The following is an 18,108-nucleotide window of genomic DNA, read 5'->3' as shown; positions in this document are numbered from 1 at the left end:
TAGAAAAAAAAAAAGGAAAAAAAGGGGAAAAAAATAGACAAAATATGGACGAAGAAATTAGTAGCTCCGTAGAGACGTAAATGGCAGAAAAATGGCAAAAAGGTAAGACGCACGTGGCCCTGGAACTAGCCAGAGGTTACCTTATATAAAAGGGCGGGGAAATGGGTGTCAATTGTTAGCGTCGTGAATTGAAACCTTATACGTATAAGGCTATAATCATGACGCTACTGAATTGAACAATATCGTAATAATCCCCATAGATTTGGTGGAAATCGGGGAAAGAACAAAGTGCTCATCTAGGCGGTGTCACCCCTAGCATATGCAACTGGGGAAATGTTGGATGTAGGTGTCTTGCCCGCGCTGCCCGCCGTCGGAGTCGGCACCGAGGATCGCTTGGCTAGAACAGCTACCTTCTTCCGGACAGACGCAAGGCGGCCACGCATACTGGATACAACTGGATCAAGGTGTAAGTTTAGGATAGTTTGGGGTGAACTTGGATAAGACTCACGTTTGACAACGACCTGTCGATCCTCCACCTGCAGCTCGTCCAGAATGACCTTCTCGCCACGTTGCGAATTGCTTTGCCGCTCGATTTTGCTACCGGGCATGGATCGCATTCCATCATCCTCAAGCACAGCTTCAAGCATGCGAATCGCAGTGACATATGTAATCTCACAGTTGGCGAGGTCTTCCCCAGTCAATTCATTGATAGCAGCCGCCCGGCTCATCTCAAGTGCCCGGTCGTACATCAGTCTCTCTGCTGTGACGCCAGGGCTCACCACTACGTCGGCGGTCGAGCTCGAGCCGGCGGTGGAGCCAATAGAATGGTTATCTGGATGGCTAGGGTGATCTGGTGGCAATCGCCGTTGCCCCTCGATGAGCTTCAGGCGCACGAACTCTGCTTTTTCGATGACCTCATTGAACCGACTGCGCACCCATTGCACAACATAGTTGATCCGGGTACCCGCAACTGCGCTCATGCTGTCTTTGGTAGGAGACTCCCCATACACCTCTTCCCGGTTCTTGCGCGACCACCAAGCTCCAGCGATGTCCATTGACTTTGCAAGCAAAGACAAAGCCTTGACATATAGCACCAAAGCTTCCTCGGACAAGGTGACAATAGCATCGACTGTCAAGCCATCGTCGGAATCGGCAGATTCTGGTTCAATGTTTGTGTCCATCGGTCTCGCAGATGGGTCAGTCGATGCGGAAGGTGCTAGCGGGATGAGTTGCTTATATTTGACCTCGGCAAATCCAAAGACAACGTCGCTACGCGTAGCACATTCCTCGATTTCCTGGACTGCCTTGCAATCTTCGTCCCCAGTTGCATTGGGTTTCGAGCCGTCTCCGGTGATCAAAAGACTAGCGTGTACAGGAGGATAGGCGGGGAAAGGATTGTAAGCTAGCGGTGGAGATCGCCCACCTTTGGTGATGGCAAGGGGAGGAGAAAAGCCCATTCCAAACAGACGACCGCTGGCCATGTTGAGTGCTTTTGAGATTGCCGAGGTCGCCGACGTAGGACTCTGCCCGTAACGTCGCTCGTAGGAATGCTGGCGCTGGTGCGTGGAATCTGCCCGCGCCCGACCCGAAACCACCTGCATGGCTTTAGCCGCATTGGCATGCGGAGAAGATGGTGACACTGTAGGTAGACCCTGCGTCGTTGTCCGGCGGCTTCCGGCGCCAGTTTGTCCTGGTCGTGAAAGTCCGCCTTGAAGGCGCGGGCTATGAGCCAGCTCATCTGCAAAGGCGTTAACCTCCACGGCCCGCTTTTCGACCACAACGTAGTCTCTCTCGAATGCCACTTCTTGTGCAGCGCGATCCCGCGCCTCCTGGGCACGGATTGTTGAGTCACTCGCTTTGGGAGAGCCAGCGTAGGTATTCCGATGTCTCTGCCGATCCATAGCCGCGTTAGTTGCGCTGCGATCGGTGAGCTCCTGGCGTCCTGGAGCAGTGGCAAGGCTGACAGGACCAGGCCGTTGAGGTGGTGTACCTCCCGGTTGTTGCTCCTTGGAGATAGCTGGAGCAGGCCGGTCAGCGCTTCCCATACGGCGCATATCCGTAGCGGTCGGCGGCGTTCCTGATTTTGGATGCGTCGCAACGGGTCTTTGACCGGGAGGATATGCAAGTTTGTCTTCGGGCCCAGTATCATAAGGCGATTCTTCAGCCTTTGCAACAAGCTGCCTCGGCCGTGGCGATTGTGGTGGCCCTGGAGCGTCATCGGCCAGCAAGCCAGGAATCGGATCATTTATCACATTGTTGTTGAAGAACTCGGGGAAGTTCAATCGCTCCACTGGGTTCCGTTTCAGAAGACCTCGAATTAGCTTTTTGATGTCGTCTGAGGCGGGGTTATCTTCAGGAAAGCGGATTCGATCTTCCCCCTTCTCAATCTTCCGCAGCAACTCGACGTGATTTGTGGCCCGGAATGGGGGTCGGCCCACCACCATCTCATAGAGCACAGTACCTACCGACCACAAGTCGGCCTTGGCATCATACTTCTCATACCGAAGAATCTCGGGTGCCATGTACAGTGGAGATCCACAAAGGGTCTCTGCAAGTGAAGTGGCGGGTAGAGATCGAGCGAAGCCGAAATCTGCGATTTTGAGCATGGGGAGGGATTCGAGCCCCGTCGTGGGTTCGTAAGAGTCATCGCTGCCTTTGTAGGGCATCACCTGAGCATGTCCACTTCGATATGACGAAGGCGAGGGACACAACAAAAGGTTCTGTGGTTTGATATCTCGATGAATGAGGTTTCGGTCACGAAGGAATTTCAGTGCACTTGACAGCTGTTTGAGGAAGTGGCGAGTAACCACCTCATTGAGCGAGCCGCCGGGTGGATTTGGATATTTTGCAATCATATCCCGAGTGTATTTATGTGATCCAAGAGTATCCCGGCGCTTGATAAACAACGACAGATCCCCCAGCGCACAGTACTCCATAACCAAGTGAATATGAGATGTTGATTCATGGCAGTCGATCAGGGCCACGATATGTGGGTGGTGGAGGCCCTTCAGTATATCGATCTCGGACGAAAGGTTTTCTTTGAGCTTTTTGTTAAGCTTCGACAAGTTCACGGACTTGATCGCTACATAGGTTTTCGATTTCTGTATGATAGGGATCGATTAGCATCCATCGCTCGACATACTGAAGATAAGGAACGACTCACTGTATGAACACCTTGATAGACCGTCGCGAAACTACCTCGCCCGATCTCATCGAGCCGCGTATAGCGACCGATGGACATTTCTGGACGGGGGGCCTCGCGTGACCTCCTTGAATGTTGAGACGCCATAACGGCGGGGCACGCCAATGCCTGTTCCGTCTCTGGTAGACTCGCGCTGGGGGAAATAAGGATCGAGTCACACCCCAGCAACCACAACTACCTCAGCAGCAGCAATGAAAACGGTCGACTCGAGAGGCCCATCAGGGGAGCTATAGAAAGGATGACGCTGCCTCCGGGAAGCCTGGAAGGATGAGGAACCGCCGGGAGAATGGGTCTGGGAAGGTACTGTAAATGGGTGCCGTGGAACGAGACCGGTGAGCTCGGGTAGATTATAAGGGATGATGTCGATGTAGATGATGTTTAAGGAAGCAAACACTAAGATCCGATCCAAAACACTTAGAGCGGTGAGAGGTATGATGCAGAATAGCCAAAATTGAGTGGGGTTTGAAGATTCGAATATAATATGGAGTGATATGGAGTGAACCAAAGATCTAAGGAGGCAAAAATGACAGTCCTCATGAAAGAGCAAGATGATGTGATGGCGGAAGCGGGAAGAGGACCCCAAGACCCAAGGATACTCCACGATTGGGGGGGTGTGACCCAACGATAACGAGTGACAAGCTGCGATGATCGCCTAAGGCGGTCAGAAGGGCGGAGATGATCTAGAGTTCTGATAAGATGAAGAAACGTATGGAGAAGACTAAAGAAAATGAGAGATGAGAGACAAATAATAGGAAAAATGAAGAAAGGCTCGAAAATATAAGAAATATAGGATACAACCCTCTTTTAAGACATTAAGTACCTGCGCAAAAGAACCTTGGGAGTCCAAATCGCAGAGCTCTAGGTCATGTGCTTATCGATTAGATAAGGCCGAGATCGGCAAGGCAGATCTCCAGGTATTGTCTGTTACAACTTGTAAGGTTGTGGGAAAGGAAGCGTACATATTCTGTGGAGTTAGAATTGAATATATAGTGTCTAGGCTCTGTCAAGGCTCCTCTATATATGTCTTTCCCAATATTACTACGTCTGCCTGTAAGTATTTCCGAGTTGCAAGGTGAATGATCACAAAACATGATGAAACTGTACGGTGACGGAAGCTTATCTGCAGCCTATGACTCCCAGTCATGGCGCATCGGTTGGTCGAATTGAGAAGAAAGGGGGAAGCTAACGCAAGGCAGATATGCAATAACACGCTAGTACAGGCATCCAAAAACGGTCTCTAGTTGAGTAGTCGAGGTCGATCTATACATCCTCGGGCTATGTACCCCACCATACTATACAAATTCCGCAGGGATATGATAGGCAGATAATCACACGCAAATCTCCGAGCAAAAAGAAAAGAAAAATAGAAAAAATAGAAAAGAAAAAAAGGGGGAAGAAATAAAAAGCAAACAATTCAGCACATCTATACACATCAACGTGGCAAATCAAACGCCAAGACCCCGCACCAGCAGCCATAACACCACTGGGACCACGACGTTGTCATTACAGCCAGTAAGGATCGCCTCGGTGGCGCTGGTTCCGGCTGCCGCCAGAACCGCCTTGAGCAAAGTCCAGGCCCAGAAGTGTGCGGAGAAAGCTGTCCCTTCGGCTGATTCGACTCCTGACACGGGCCAACCACCGAGCACCAACCAGGCACGAACGGCGATCAGCCCGCAGGTCACTGCTGCGACAAAAGCGACGCTGCCTTCCAGTGATTTGCCGCCACCCCAGAACCATTTCAGTCGACCGTACCGCCGGCCAACGAGGATGCGGCCGCGTCGCCCATGCCAACACAAATAACTCCGCTGGCCATGCTCACATCTCGTAACGGGATCTCCCAACCAGCCCAGGGGCCCAGGCCGGTCCGAGGAAGATCGGAAAGTGACAGCCATAGGGGTATCGAGCATCCAATTAACAAGAATATATGTGAGACGATTACCGGGCCACGGTGATCACGGCCGTCAACGTACGGGGTCAGGAAAGAGGTGAGTGGCCGCGAAATTGGAGGTAGTTGAGACGCGCGGAACAGGTCCAATAGAAGGAAGATGGAGAGGACCAAGGCGAGCGCCATGGCGCAGAAGGCTGGATCCACAAATATAGCGGGAAGGAACATAACCACCATCATGCCGTGGAAGATCTTGCGGCGCGTATCGACCTCGGCAACAGAGCTGAGTTTGATCACAATAGCCAGGCCTGTCAGCAGTACCAACACGCAGTAGCCACTGAGTAGTAGACGAGTGATGGCGGCACCAAAAGTAGTCTGTCGAATATGTTCGACTGATCCGAGGAAGCAGGAGGCACTCAAAATATCCGCATCGGGGCGAGGTGGCAGTTCAATCCAGTACTCGAGGTTCAACATAAGCACCCAAAAGCGAACTCTCGAGAAATTTCCAAACAAGTAGCCTATGGCCCAGCCAAACGGATCCTGGCCTTGCAGTGCGTGCTCTGCCACGTACTTTCGGATAGGTCCAAGGATGATAATCAGGCACAAAACATAGACGTAGAAGGCGTAAAGCCATTTGCGGACCTGTGCCTGGGCTGAAGTGAGCGAGAGGAAGGCGGCCAAGCCAGGACCCATCATTTTCTTCCGTCTACCACCAGGGGTAGTGCGGACACGTTCCTCTCGAACAACTTCATCGAACGTAGATATGGTATGGCGCCGTCGATGCACAACGCGAGCATGCTCCTCGAAAATCTCTTCCGTCGTGATCTTGTCTACTGCAGATACCGGCTCTGCCGCCGGGTGGGAAGAGCCATTCTCCTGCATTGTCTTCGTCTTGCGCGGCCTTGAAAACGGGAACCCATTTGGCCCATCACTGTCTCGACGAAGCACCGTCCGATGGAACGTGTCCCGTTCTACTCAACTTCTCACAAACTCGATGGTCCACCATGTTCAAGAATTTGCGGAGAGATTTCGAGCCATGCGGGGCACGGCGGAATTTCCAGCTAGGGATTCTGGCTAAAGAAACCTCCCAACGCAGTATGTGTCGACAAGAAGCAAACAAACACATGCCTCCAAGCCATAACAAGGCTTTGAGTATCTCCATCTGGGGAGAGGCCGCAAACAAGTACAAGTTGATCAAAGCAGTTGTCAAAAGCTGCAGCTCAGCGGGAAGAATGCTGGTCGTCAACAAAAAGTCTAAAGTGGGTATCAACGCTTGATGCAAAGGGAAAAGGAGTATTAGAGATTCCGCGTCGAGCCCGCGAAGCGTCAGCGGCTTGGGCACCGTATGGTCCAAGGAGAAATGCTCGGCAACAAGAATCGGAATCATAGAGATCATCCAATGGAGACCATTTAAATCATTAGTCCGGTGCTGAAACGGTATAACAGGCGATGGTAAAGAGGACAAGCTGAGGACAATATTAGGCATGATAAGTGGCGGGAGATGGTTGGAGAGCGACAACGAAACAAAGATGGGGATAAGAATCGGATAGAGAAGGGGAGCTGGATCGAAGCTCGAGGGTATTGAGAAGTATGTCCGTTTCGTAGACCAGACGCGCCATATGCGCCAGCTTCGGCCCTGTGATGCACGAACGACGAGCGGATAGGCGGCATAGAGACCCAAGACCACGAGGCCATGAGCAGCAATCTCTGCAAATCAATTAGCGAATTCTATTTTCTTGGTGGCAATGTCAGTTTCACACATACCCTTTCGCCATTCCCAAGCCAAAGAGCGCGCCCCGTCTTGATACAAGACCACACCACCCACAGATAGCAGAAGCGCGGCCTCCAACAACCGACGGAGGACCTCCACCCGTCTCTGCCGTCTGAACCTCAGTCTCTCCTCAAAGGCCTCTTCTTCGAGTTCCTCCTCTGAGCTCCGTCGCGATGTCCGCAACATAGGCCGCACAAATGACGGCCAAGGTTGCAAGCTCGGCAGCCAGTCATCGAGGTCAGTGGGACCGACTCCGCCAGATCGTAGGCCTTTTCGAGGGCGGAGCGGTGGGGCAGGTAATCCCCTTAGGATACCGGTGCTTTCATCGTCTGCCTCTGTGCCGCTGTCGCTGGTTGTTCGCGAGGACCTGGAGTAGGAGGAGAGCGGGTGGAGACGGTCGCCTTGTTCGGAGGGAGTGCATGATCCGAGGCGCCGGCTTCTGTGGTATGGATGGGGCGATCGATTGAATAATCGAAGGTCTTCGGCGAACGCTTCGGGGCTTAAAGGTGTGCTGATGCGAGGCGTCGCTTCTTGTTCTTCTTTCCACGGCGAACTCATGGCGCCATGCTTATGTCGATGAGTACGTCATGTCTCGGTGGGATAGCGGTGCACAGTGTATTAGGAGGATAGGAGACACCTGGGAAGAGATCAAGGTACCTGACAATTTAGTCCAGTTCGTGTTCGATGTCGGAAATATTGAGAACGTGGCAGAGGCAGAATGACACTGTTATCTTTCCTGAATGCGGAAGGGATTTTGCCTATCACATGCGAGCGAACAGTGCGCCGTACATCGATCATCCCGTGGTCGGTACGGAGTATGACATCGACATTCACCGATCTCCTGATCTGTAAATATTATTTCCTTTGATCTTTGGTCAAATCGAGTGACTTTATTCTTTGTTAAATAGTTCCTAACTAAGCTGCTGCAGGACCACACCTGCACTCAACCTTCGACCTTCTCGCCCCCATACTGATCTGCACGGCACAACCTGTACTGGCCACAAGGGTTCAGGCACTGGGTATGTGGTATATAACACAGCCTGAGACAGACTGGAATCTCGACGGTAGGCCTCATTCACTGATCTCAATATTTGCTTCAATGTCTCGTCCGACGAACCCGCGTCGATCTCGATATTTGTATACTTGTATTGATTGTCCATGGTGGTGGAAGATGTCCCCCTTTAATGTCCAGCTTGACCTGCTCACACCGGCCTCCCAGACCTTGCCATTCAATATCACTTCCTCGTGGCAGTTCGTCCACTTGGACAGCCAAGAAGGGTGGAATGGATGTGTGAGACACAACAAGAGCAGTAAACTGGGGCAGACTGGGCACAGGGGCATCAGTCAACTCCTCTGTGCGGCGACCATATTTGATATCCCACGCATCCAGCTGTGGTCCATCGTCATCATCCTCATCTTCATTGTCAGGCAAAGCATGCATTCTTTCCCAAAGGCGCCATGCCACTTGCGCCTGAGTATTGGCGTGTTCTCCACGCGCCAAGAAGGCTACCGCACCCAGCCACCAGTTTACCTGCATGGCTTCACCAATTCTCCAGAGGTGTTGGAGGGCTAGTACAGCTCGAAGACGGTAGTTCTCGACCCATGAACCTGGTCCCTCCACCTGCGCCAAGTCCATAGAACCAGGATCTAGAGGAATCTGGCCAGCAATGTACACGAGTCTGCTAGCATTCTGCAGCGGAACTGACAACGCTTGAGAATATGGTCCAATATTTGCGGGAGCCCAGTACGACCTGGATTGAACATGCAGACCCTGGCGCCGGTCCCTCGCACCCAGGTCAACCACGAATGTGACCATCACCTTGACATTGGACGGGAGTCGGTCTCCACATGCCACTGTAACTCGCGCGGGCGGATTGGGCTTCTTGAATAACGAGACGTAGATATCATTCATTGACCCAAAGTCGGCCATTGAATTTAGCAGCACCGTAGCGAAAACAATATCGTCTGTTGATCGTGAACCCGACTTGGGGTGGGAAAAGGATTTGAACACTTTCTGAACCTTGTGTGCAATCGCTTCCATCTGCTCTCCAGCCCCAGGACCAGCCTCAGGCGCAACAATATTCGAAATAGTCCACGTAGAACCAGACAGCCTGTGCACGGGCTCACACACAGGCCAATCCGGTGACCGAGCGGTACTCGTCATCGCCCGTGATTTCGAATCGTCACGCGACTCAGAAAAATCCAATGCGGAACCCAACACACCCTCGAAAACTGCATCTAAAAGTCCTGGCCTCCTAATATCACTCGGTGCAATCCCATCGCCAATCTCCCAGGCGCTCTTAGGCGTACACCTTGCACCCCTCAACCTAACAAACGCAACACCCCCTTCCCCAGCCTTCTCCTCCCGACTACCAACCTCAATCCTCTGTTTCCATAAGAAACCAGGCCCATCCAGCGCAAGCGTCTCATACTCCCCACCCTCACCCAACACCGCACCACGAATATCTTCTGCAGCTGCAAACCGACTCATAGCCTTAACGAGACACCTTCGCATCATACGGCCGCCACTCCCTGCACCAGACACATTCTCCCACAGGAAACCCTCGTCCAGACCGCCGGAGGCGACCTTGATAATACGGGCATCGCATCGGGCAGCTGCCATATCCTCCAAGAGCCCTGCCTGACGTATTGCCAGAGTATCAGCCGATCTGGCCGGCGGCGCAGGGAGAGACGGATACATCCATAGCCAAGCGAGGGGTACGAGGCCCAGACGATTAGCGACGTTCTCGATTCGCGTGCGCTGGTATGTAGAAAGGATGGCGCCTGCCGAGACGGCGTTTGCTTCTGGATGGGCCTTTTTTATGCGTTGGAGGAGCGGGACGAGGGATTCGGTCTCGTCTTTCTCGGATGGTTTTGTTCCGTAGATGCGGGACGTGTCGACCGCGCCGCCTGTGATGGGTTGGCGGTAGAGGGGGATTTGGAGGGCTGTTTCGTAGAGAGGGATTATGTTGTGGCCGATTGTTTGGTACATGAAGCTGTCGATGTCGTCTTCTTCGTCATGTCTGGGGTGTTTTGGGTTTGTGCTGGTCTTGTTCTGCGGTTCTGGGTAGAGGTTGGCTAATGCGACCACTTTGTGGCCGTTGCGGATGCAGTGGAGAATCGAGTAGAGGGAGTCTTTTCCGCCAGAGATTAGGGCAATCACGTTGAGCCCTGGGGCTGAGGGTTGTGCTGCAGACATGACAACTTTATGCCCTCTGGAGTCCAGGGTCTCTTTTTTTTGGCAGATTTGTTGGATGTTGCTGGGTGCGGGTGATGGGGGGGGTACTTTTTGCAGTCCCCACCTTTGCCCGGGTGAGTTTCCAAGGTTATCGATAACCGATAGAGCGATAAGATCCCGAGGTCACGGGAAATTTAAATATTTCATACATCAACCTTGGAAAGTCTATCATAGATTATGCATGACTTATTTGTCGAGTTGGATGACTGGAGGTAGAAATCAGTAGATAGAAGGCCAAACGCCCTAACTATTACGTTGCTTTACTCTTACTATTTACCAGGTCTACCAGGAAAGAGTGTAATAAGATTATGCTTGTAATTTGATGCATGTAAATCAACATCTAGAGATGTGACCTAGAACCAACACAAAGGGCAATGCAATACAAGAAGAGGGGTATGGAGTGATGGGGAGAGAAAATGGGGGTCAATTAACTTATACACGAATGTGACCAGCACAAAGAAGCAGGTAAAAAGCAGAAAAAAAGAAGAAGAAAAGACAAAAAAATTATATCGAATAGGCACAACAAGCACGAACGAAACGGTAGAAGGAGAAAAGAGAAAAAAGAAAAGGTTGAAAAAAAAGTCACAAAAAGCGAAGTAAACAGGGAGTACACGAAGGGAATACCCAAAGGTTTAAAGTGTGAGGCACATTGCTCACGCCGAATGTGCTGGTCCAGGAGATATTGGAGAGAACAAGTGAAACAAAAGGAAAAAGGAAAAAAAGAGAAAAACAAGGTGACAAAGGAAATAATTTCACCCAGCACTGCCAAAGACAAATGCCATCATTCGCTTTATATGTCGTTTTTTTTTTCTCCCTGGACTCTTCTGCGCCCATGTGCCTTCACCAAATGAACCGTTCGAGGCAATCCCAGCCTGTGTATGTGTCCCCGTGCGAGATGTCAAAACGCTGGAAATAAAAAGGGAACCCAATTTGCTGTGCACCGATGATCCAGTTTCCGACACCAGTATAAATGCCCGGACGCCAAACCCAATCAAGACCAATGTGGTCGAGCTTCCAAAGACTCCGACCGAAGAATGTATGTATTATATATGCAGTAGGAAGTCTCTTGGTCTCGTAAAAGAAAAATCATGAAACGCAAAGTTCCTTAGGACAAGTCACGCTTGCGCTTCTTTGTCGCTCGGCGATCCACAGAGGTAGAACCGGTGACTTCGGTCGACCGGGCAGCCTCGTACATGACTTGGCCAAGGGCACCAGCGTCATGTTGATCATCGAAGGAGACAGAACCAGCATCGCTTGCATCGAGAACTCCCATGACAATGGAGCCACCACCGTGAGTACGGGCATGCTGAGCGAGGTTGTCACTGCGGGAGAACTTCTTGCCGCACTCGTTGCACTCAAATGGCTTGTCCTGGGTGTGGAGAGAGCGGTAGTGGCGCTTGAGGTGTTCCTGACGACGGAAGCGACGGGAGCACAGAGTGCAGACGAAGGTCTTAGAGGGGTCCTCAGTCAAAGACTGCTTGCGGCCCCGGCGGTTGACCGAGATGGGAGCAGACTCAGAGTCATCAACTGATCCATCATCAGAGCAGCAGTCGCCAGAGGACTCGCAGGCGGCCAGCGCCTTTGCTTCAGCCGCCTCGTCAGCAGCGATCTTGCGGGACTTGCGGTTGCTACGCTTCTTGGTCTTGGGCTCCTCGACAGGTTCCTCCTCGGCCTCAGCCTGCGGCTGGGCAGTCTGGGTCCACTCGAAGGAAGGCAAACCATTAGGCATGAAAGACTCTGAGTCATCGGAGTCTTCGAGGCTGTGCTCGCTCAGGAATCCATCATCCTCTACCGGGTAGGCGTGCACACGCTGGCGCTTGCCACCCATGTAGACGGCATTTGCAGCAGGGTGGAATTCCACCAGGCGGTTCAACTCATCATCAGAATCAAGGTCTGAGAAGCTGTCAAAAGTGGGCAGCGAGCTCAGAGGGTCCTGGGTCGAGGAGCTGAAAGAAGGAGATGGGTTCTCGTTGACGGGAAGCGTCACAGACGCACTGCCAACAACGGCGCGCGGCTCCTCCTCCTCGCATGAAAGATTCGGTAGAGGAGGGAGATCCTGTGCGTGAACATTGACACAGGGTTCAACGGTGAGCTGACGCGGATCGCAGAAAGACTGGCTTGACCCAAGAGTCTGGGAGCCAAGAATGTCGGTGGGCACGGGTGAGGGGGAGGGGGAAAGCGAGGGGCAGGATGTTGCAGACAGAAGGTCTGAGCCGTGGATGTGAGTAACAGAAGGCGGGTGAATGAAGACTGCATAATAATTAGCCTTTCGCCCTTGCTTCCCAATACCCACATTTATCAAAGTGTGATCTATAAAAACTTACCAGGCGTCATCGGAGGCGAATCGGAACGCGCCCACTCCGGAGTGGCCAGGATTTCCTGGTGGACATCGGTCTCGCATCCCTCCTTGACACCCTCCACCTTGTCGAAGGTGAAGAATGTGTCATGAACCGGGGTTGGTAGCGCACCGTGGGCAGACGGGGGGCTGCTGATGGTGCTTCCCGAGGCGGACAGTGGAGGAGTTGAAGGGAAGGAGTACATGTCGTGACCAATAAAGCGAGTGTCCAAGGGCATCAAACCAGGAGATCCCTGCTGCACCATGATGGTGGGCTTCATTTGCGAGGGCTGGGGAGAGGCAATTGGTGTCAAGCTCATGGTAGCTCCCCGGAAGGCATTGGTGGTGGCCATTTGGTGCATGTTCATCATGGGTTGGGGGGAGTAGAGCGGTTGCTCTTGTCCATACTGCATTTGGCCGTAGTACGGGACGTCTGACTGGTAGTGGGCTTGTCTTTGTGTTGAGTCGGGATAGTATGTGAATGGCTGTCCTTGCACCGAGGTTGGTGCCATGGTGTATGTTGAGTCCATTGTGAGATGTGCTGTACCATGGGTTAGAAGTCAACCAAGAAATGTGTATAGATATACATACCTGTATGAGATATGGAAGGCCAATTGAAAGTTTCCCGTATATTAGTAGGATTATAGTTGATTCAAGTCCGAATGAATGAATGGACTAGCAATTAGGTATAGACGATGAATGAGTGTTGTCGAGAAAGGAAGGACAGGTTCTGGGAACCGGGAGACGAAGTACTTGAGGAAGGAGAGTGATATAGAAGAGGAGGATCCCAAATAAATCCAATAGGAAACCCCAAACCCAAAATAGTCAAAATAGTCAAACAAAAAAAAAGATTGGATAGAGAGAGTGTGAGTATAAGAAAAATAGACAGCGGGGAAAATAAAATAAAAAAATAAGAAGAGAGAGAGAATGAGAGAGAGAGGGAAAGATAGCAGGTTGCGGTGGATAAATGAGTGATCTGCTACTATTTTCTACTTGCCGGGTCACTAGTTTAGGTGTGGGCCAGGAACCGGGTGCTTTTTCTTTTTATGAATTTAATTTGTCTCAAGAATTATGATTAAATATAAAAATAAAATATTTAGAATATTAGAATATTGAGAATAATGAGAGTAAGAGGATAGATGGAATTATGGGTATCCCAGTCCGGGGCGGGATTGCGAAAGACACTGCACATCAAAGTGTCCAGTCCCGTCAGAAGCGACCAATCGCATTGATTTAGGAGGGGTTTAGTGAGTGACCTCAGTGAGTGGAGACCTGGGATTGAGTTAAATAATATTTGAATATTTATTTTATATTATAATACATTATAATTCATAAATACATTTTTATTATCCCAAAAAGGTACAGCGGTTTTCGGCCACCCCCCAAAATAAGTATGGTCTCACACCTAGGTACATATATCCCATTAACCATAATATCTTAAACATTTTGACATTCAATAATGCGGAGTTATTCACATTGTGATAACCTTGGAATTCTGATTTTGTAGTTTTAAAAGGCGAAAAAATGGTGGCCCGAGACCTGATCTAAAATTTGAGGTGTGGCCACGAGGTGCACGACCATTGGACTATTTGATGGTGACAGCGACAATCATTTGCTCAATTGGTCTTATCACCGCAATGTCGGACAAATAAGAGGGTTTAAACCCAGAAGGTGTTCTTTTTTTTTTCATTGCTTTTTTAGGGACCAATAGCCCAGAAGAATCAAGGCCCACGCATCCCGTCCGGTACCGCGTACCATGTACCCCAGAGTACGGAGCACCCTAGGTACCTTGTAAAGCTTCTAATTATTTCGAAATTTTACTTAGAATAATCCCTCGAATCCTCCAGGGCTTTTTTCCACAGACGGCAGAGTGATCAACAGGTGGAAACTTAAGAAGGCCAATCAGTTTCCAGTTTGGGCTGCACATGCTAAGTCGCTCAAGACTTGCCGATCAGGCTATCAACGGTGGCAACCACCGTGCAACCATTTGGCTTCGATCGTGAAACGGTCGGCATTGGCTGTACAGTGCTTACTTGCTAATTTCATATGATCCAGGCCGTCCCTCGGTGCGGCCATCACGACGAACCAAAAAAGAGCTGTTAAGCATCAATTGGCCTCAAAGTCATTCATATATGAATTTAAAGATCATCATATGGAGTATAACGTTCGTGGTTCTCAGCTTGGAGTTCGTATGTACGTAGTTTGCCACATGGGTCCTATATTGATAGTAAATAAAACCGCGTTTCTTCCCGATCGCTGCAAGGGCTATGCCATGGCCCATACAAACAAATCTCACATTGTACACGTCAATGGCATCAATATCTCCTCGTAGGCAGAATAAAACATTGAAGTGAGACAAAAAAGAATTACTATGCAATATGCAAGCCCAAAAGGCGAAATTTTAGTTCACTTGTGCGGCCTACTGCAGGAACCAGCCTGTGGGGGGCAAAATCACACAGGCTACATATAACATGCTTATTGGGTACTTGACTATCAGTAAAAGGCAAGGCTCAGCTGCAGTTCTCTTTGAAGCTCAAATTATCGAGAGTTTACTACGTACCGGATGGGTGGTTCCGGGTGCCCTAAGTGCATTAGGTTTATTGGAGAAACTGTCCCCAGACTGTCGAAAGTCTGATCTGGGACATGGTAAAGGCTAATATTTGTGCTTATATTGGCCCAAACTTCAGTGTTGTATGTTAGTGTGAGATACGGAGTACTTGTTTAATAGGTATCACACCTGTTGATGCATCTTATTGGGTCCAGGGTCAAGCTGTGGTCGCTAAGTGATGTGTTCCGATTGCAGGATGATGTGATAGCACTTTTTGTCTCACTGACCTGACCTGTAGATCCGGGGAGAGTGCGCTTAGTATATGTCAGCGCAGTACATGGGCGTCATTATTACTATGACATGTGTTGTCTGTGACCGATCTCATCACAAAGTTGGAAACTTGGACAGGCAGATGCATAATCCGATACATCTAACACAGCCCAATGACATACAGCATGTGGCCACGCAAGCAAGGTCCAGTTCTGTTCTTACCAGGTGGCACAATTCTGTACATTACAAATGAACTACTCTGTACGGAGTACCAAAATCATTATCTTCCTAATTTTCCAAATCTTCCAAATCTCCGAAATCCTTAATCTCCAAGGTCCCCTTTTCGAGTCCAGAACGAAAACGAAAAGTATCCCGGCACTTCATGAATGTCGGGGACCCGGACTATCTCCTGTGTAATTGGCCGCTTCTAAAGATAGCGCGCCCCTCTAATTGGCTACTAATCCGTTCGCAGGCAAAGCGTCGGCGCCAGTGGGGACTTGTCTTTATCCGCAACCAATAAGAAACATATAACCCACGCCAATGTGGACTTGGGGAAATTGGGAGAGTCGCTGATAGATATTCATTACCGTTCCACTCAACATAGCCACAGTGAAGGACTGTGTCCTCCGTACGAGTACGGAGAACACACTAGAGATTCCCAGTTCTCTGGGCCTCGAGTATTTCCTTGCTGGGTTTAGGTACTTCCCGTGGATATGGAAAGGGTCATGCATGGAAGGCTGTCAGGTCCTTCTTCGAGAAATCCAAATGTCCACTTTCTACTCCGTAATCTTCCAAGGTTGGAGCTAATTCAACCCCCAGGCCAGTTTTTTAATTATGTGAGCTTACTAACTCATTACTAACTCAGCTCAAAAATTCGTCCTGGTTTTGCGACTATGTAACTATGTAACTAGCTACCTAGGTATGTATGTGCTTTCCGATGGCCATCCTTGCCGCCACGGTTGTCGCACAGACGAACCGACTTTTTTGCTTTTGTGAAGCCCACGGGCTCATTATGAACATTTAGAGAACAATGGCGGGAAACCAGAAGCCGGAAGCCCAAAGCTACTCCGTAGGCGCTATTGAATTGAAGTCCACATTTTCCTGATCGTCAGGAATACTCCAGAGCTCCAGCAGCTCCAAGTTCAGGACCCTATCAGAGAGTTTCGACCGAGAAAGGTTCGGGAAAAAAAAAATCAGGGCTTCACACGGGATAATACAAGCTACTTCCAAACCACTTCTACCAACGGCCCATCTAGCCTCGACACCAGCTCTTAGCAAGAGTGGAGAAGACGGAGATGGAGGCGGGCGGGCAGTGCCTAGTTTCCAACTAAAGGCCGCGGAAGGCCCTCTAGGGAAGCCGAACCCCCCAAGTGGCTCTCTAATGGAGACTCGAGTGGGTAGAGTGTACGGAGCACGATTTACGGTGTGCACTCTTCTTTGTCGAAAGAAAAAGCAAAAAGAAAAAAGCAAAACAAGAAGGCAACTTAGTTAAAGTTGGTCGACTAATGCCAATACCAAGTCAATGGGCTAGCAATGATCGCAGAACCGACCGTGCGATTTGGAAGAGAGAAAACCGTACCTGGTCTGGCAGATGGGCACCTTCCCAGTTCCCCGACGAATCATGCTCGCCTGGCGGTTAACTATGGGGATGTCTGTGAGAGCTCCCGTCTGCGATGCGCGAAACCGTTTGGCGATCAGCATGCCTGTATCCGAGTTTAAGCCCTGTCATCAGAAGTCGACCAGTCTATCTGTCATGGTTAAACCCCAGACGATATATGCACAGCATGGAATTAGTCTTTCCCCGGGGGTCGAGACCGAGAAAGCCCGCAGCAAGGGTTCAAATTTGCATATCGCGATAGGTACGGGAGTAATGTGCCGTTGGGATCTTCCATGCATCAGTGGGTTAGAGCAAAACGTCCCTGGTCCACCAGGGATTCGCGCATGTTCTACACATCCAAACCCACAATTTGCAATTTGCTATCCACAAGGCAAAGAGAATAGAATTTCGCAAACGCAGGTGTCAACGCCACCAGGATTCGAGGTGGGTTTGGATACATCAGACTATATGAGACTTAATATTTCGCAAAGTGTCACAAAGAGATGTGGATAGCAGATCCGCAAGGAATACACGGCCCTCTGTTCTGCGCTTGCGTCTCTGTCAACGGTTCTTGGCAGAGGACTTGCAGGGTCCAGTTCGCCTTCGACTAGGACTATTCTAGGTCATTCACATGGGACCACCGAGGCTTCAGATAAAGGCCAAAGAAAAAAGAATTCACTGTGTGGAGTGCACCACTCACTATTCCGTACTCCGTGGCGACAACGCACACACATCGTACGGTGTGGGTTGTTAAGTAAAGAATTGAAAGAGTCGGATCCTCAATCACGCCATTAAGAAGGGGAAAAAAAGGCGATTTTCTTGGAAGTCCCCATTCTTATCATGCTATACCTCGGGAGGGTCCCCAATAACGGGCAGACCCAGCCATGCAGACCGACTATGTTACTCCCATATCTCTACTCCGTACCGCTAGAGGAATTGGTTATTAAAGCCCGAAACCAACGCGGGTACCGGCGTCGGACCGCTCGAAATTACAAGCACTCTAAAGTGGACAAGAACCATTCCAATTCCAGTTTCCCAGAACGCAAGGACCCCAGATCATCGCCGTTGGCCACTTGACACCACACATGAAGGAATTAAGCCATGACGCCGCAAGAAAAAAGAAAGTTAACACCGACGGCAGTGACCTTAATGGAAAGTGTTTGAAAAGTAGTGAGACTTTGTGACGTACGCAGATCTCCAGGTATCCCAAACCGACTCGGGAATGGTGGGGAGGAAGAAATGCAGTGGATTCATCAAAGGCC

General features: G+C 50.3%; 5 protein-coding genes across 5 annotated transcripts; all 5 read right to left on the bottom strand.

Annotated features, from left to right (window-relative positions):
* Positions 1-296: 296 nt before the first annotated feature.
* On the bottom strand, positions 297-3,241 carry atg1 (serine/threonine protein kinase ATG1; the record flags this gene model as incomplete). Its single annotated transcript, XM_057289164.1, has 2 exons — positions 297-3,101; positions 3,164-3,241. The coding sequence occupies 2 exons, from the start codon at positions 3,239-3,241 to the stop codon at positions 297-299; spliced, it is 2,883 nt and encodes a 960-aa protein (XP_057150366.1).
* A 1,699-nt stretch (positions 3,242-4,940) lies between these two features.
* Positions 4,941-5,969, bottom strand: N7519_002385 (uncharacterized protein; the record flags this gene model as incomplete). Its single annotated transcript, XM_057289163.1, has 1 exon — positions 4,941-5,969. One exon carries the CDS (start codon positions 5,967-5,969, stop codon positions 4,941-4,943), a length of 1,029 nt encoding a protein of 342 aa, XP_057150365.1.
* A 46-nt stretch (positions 5,970-6,015) lies between these two features.
* Positions 6,016-7,416, bottom strand: N7519_002384 (uncharacterized protein; the record flags this gene model as incomplete). Its single annotated transcript, XM_057289162.1, has 2 exons — positions 6,016-6,794; positions 6,852-7,416. The coding sequence occupies 2 exons, from the start codon at positions 7,414-7,416 to the stop codon at positions 6,016-6,018; spliced, it is 1,344 nt and encodes a 447-aa protein (XP_057150364.1).
* Positions 7,417-7,954: 538 nt separating this feature from the next.
* N7519_002383 (diphthine--ammonia ligase family protein) lies at positions 7,955-10,057 on the bottom strand (the record flags this gene model as incomplete). The annotated part of the gene is made up of 1 exon (XM_057289161.1): positions 7,955-10,057. The coding sequence occupies one exon, from the start codon at positions 10,055-10,057 to the stop codon at positions 7,955-7,957; it is 2,103 nt and encodes a 700-aa protein (XP_057150363.1).
* A 1,144-nt stretch (positions 10,058-11,201) lies between these two features.
* sebA (putative C2H2 transcription factor (Seb1)) lies at positions 11,202-12,961 on the bottom strand (the record flags this gene model as incomplete). The annotated part of the gene is made up of 2 exons (XM_057289160.1): positions 11,202-12,346; positions 12,421-12,961. The coding sequence occupies 2 exons, from the start codon at positions 12,959-12,961 to the stop codon at positions 11,202-11,204; spliced, it is 1,686 nt and encodes a 561-aa protein (XP_057150362.1).
* Between the last annotated feature and the right edge of the window lie 5,147 nt (positions 12,962-18,108).

The sequence above is a fragment of the Penicillium mononematosum genome (genome assembly GCF_028829835.1).
Source record: "Penicillium mononematosum strain IBT 11891 chromosome Unknown utg000002l:1.0-8112719.0:1.0-8118358.0, whole genome shotgun sequence".
NCBI lineage: Eukaryota > Fungi > Ascomycota > Eurotiomycetes > Eurotiales > Aspergillaceae > Penicillium > Penicillium mononematosum.
Note: the sequence above shows the minus strand (reverse complement) of the source record. Positions and strands in the feature narration are given on the sequence as shown.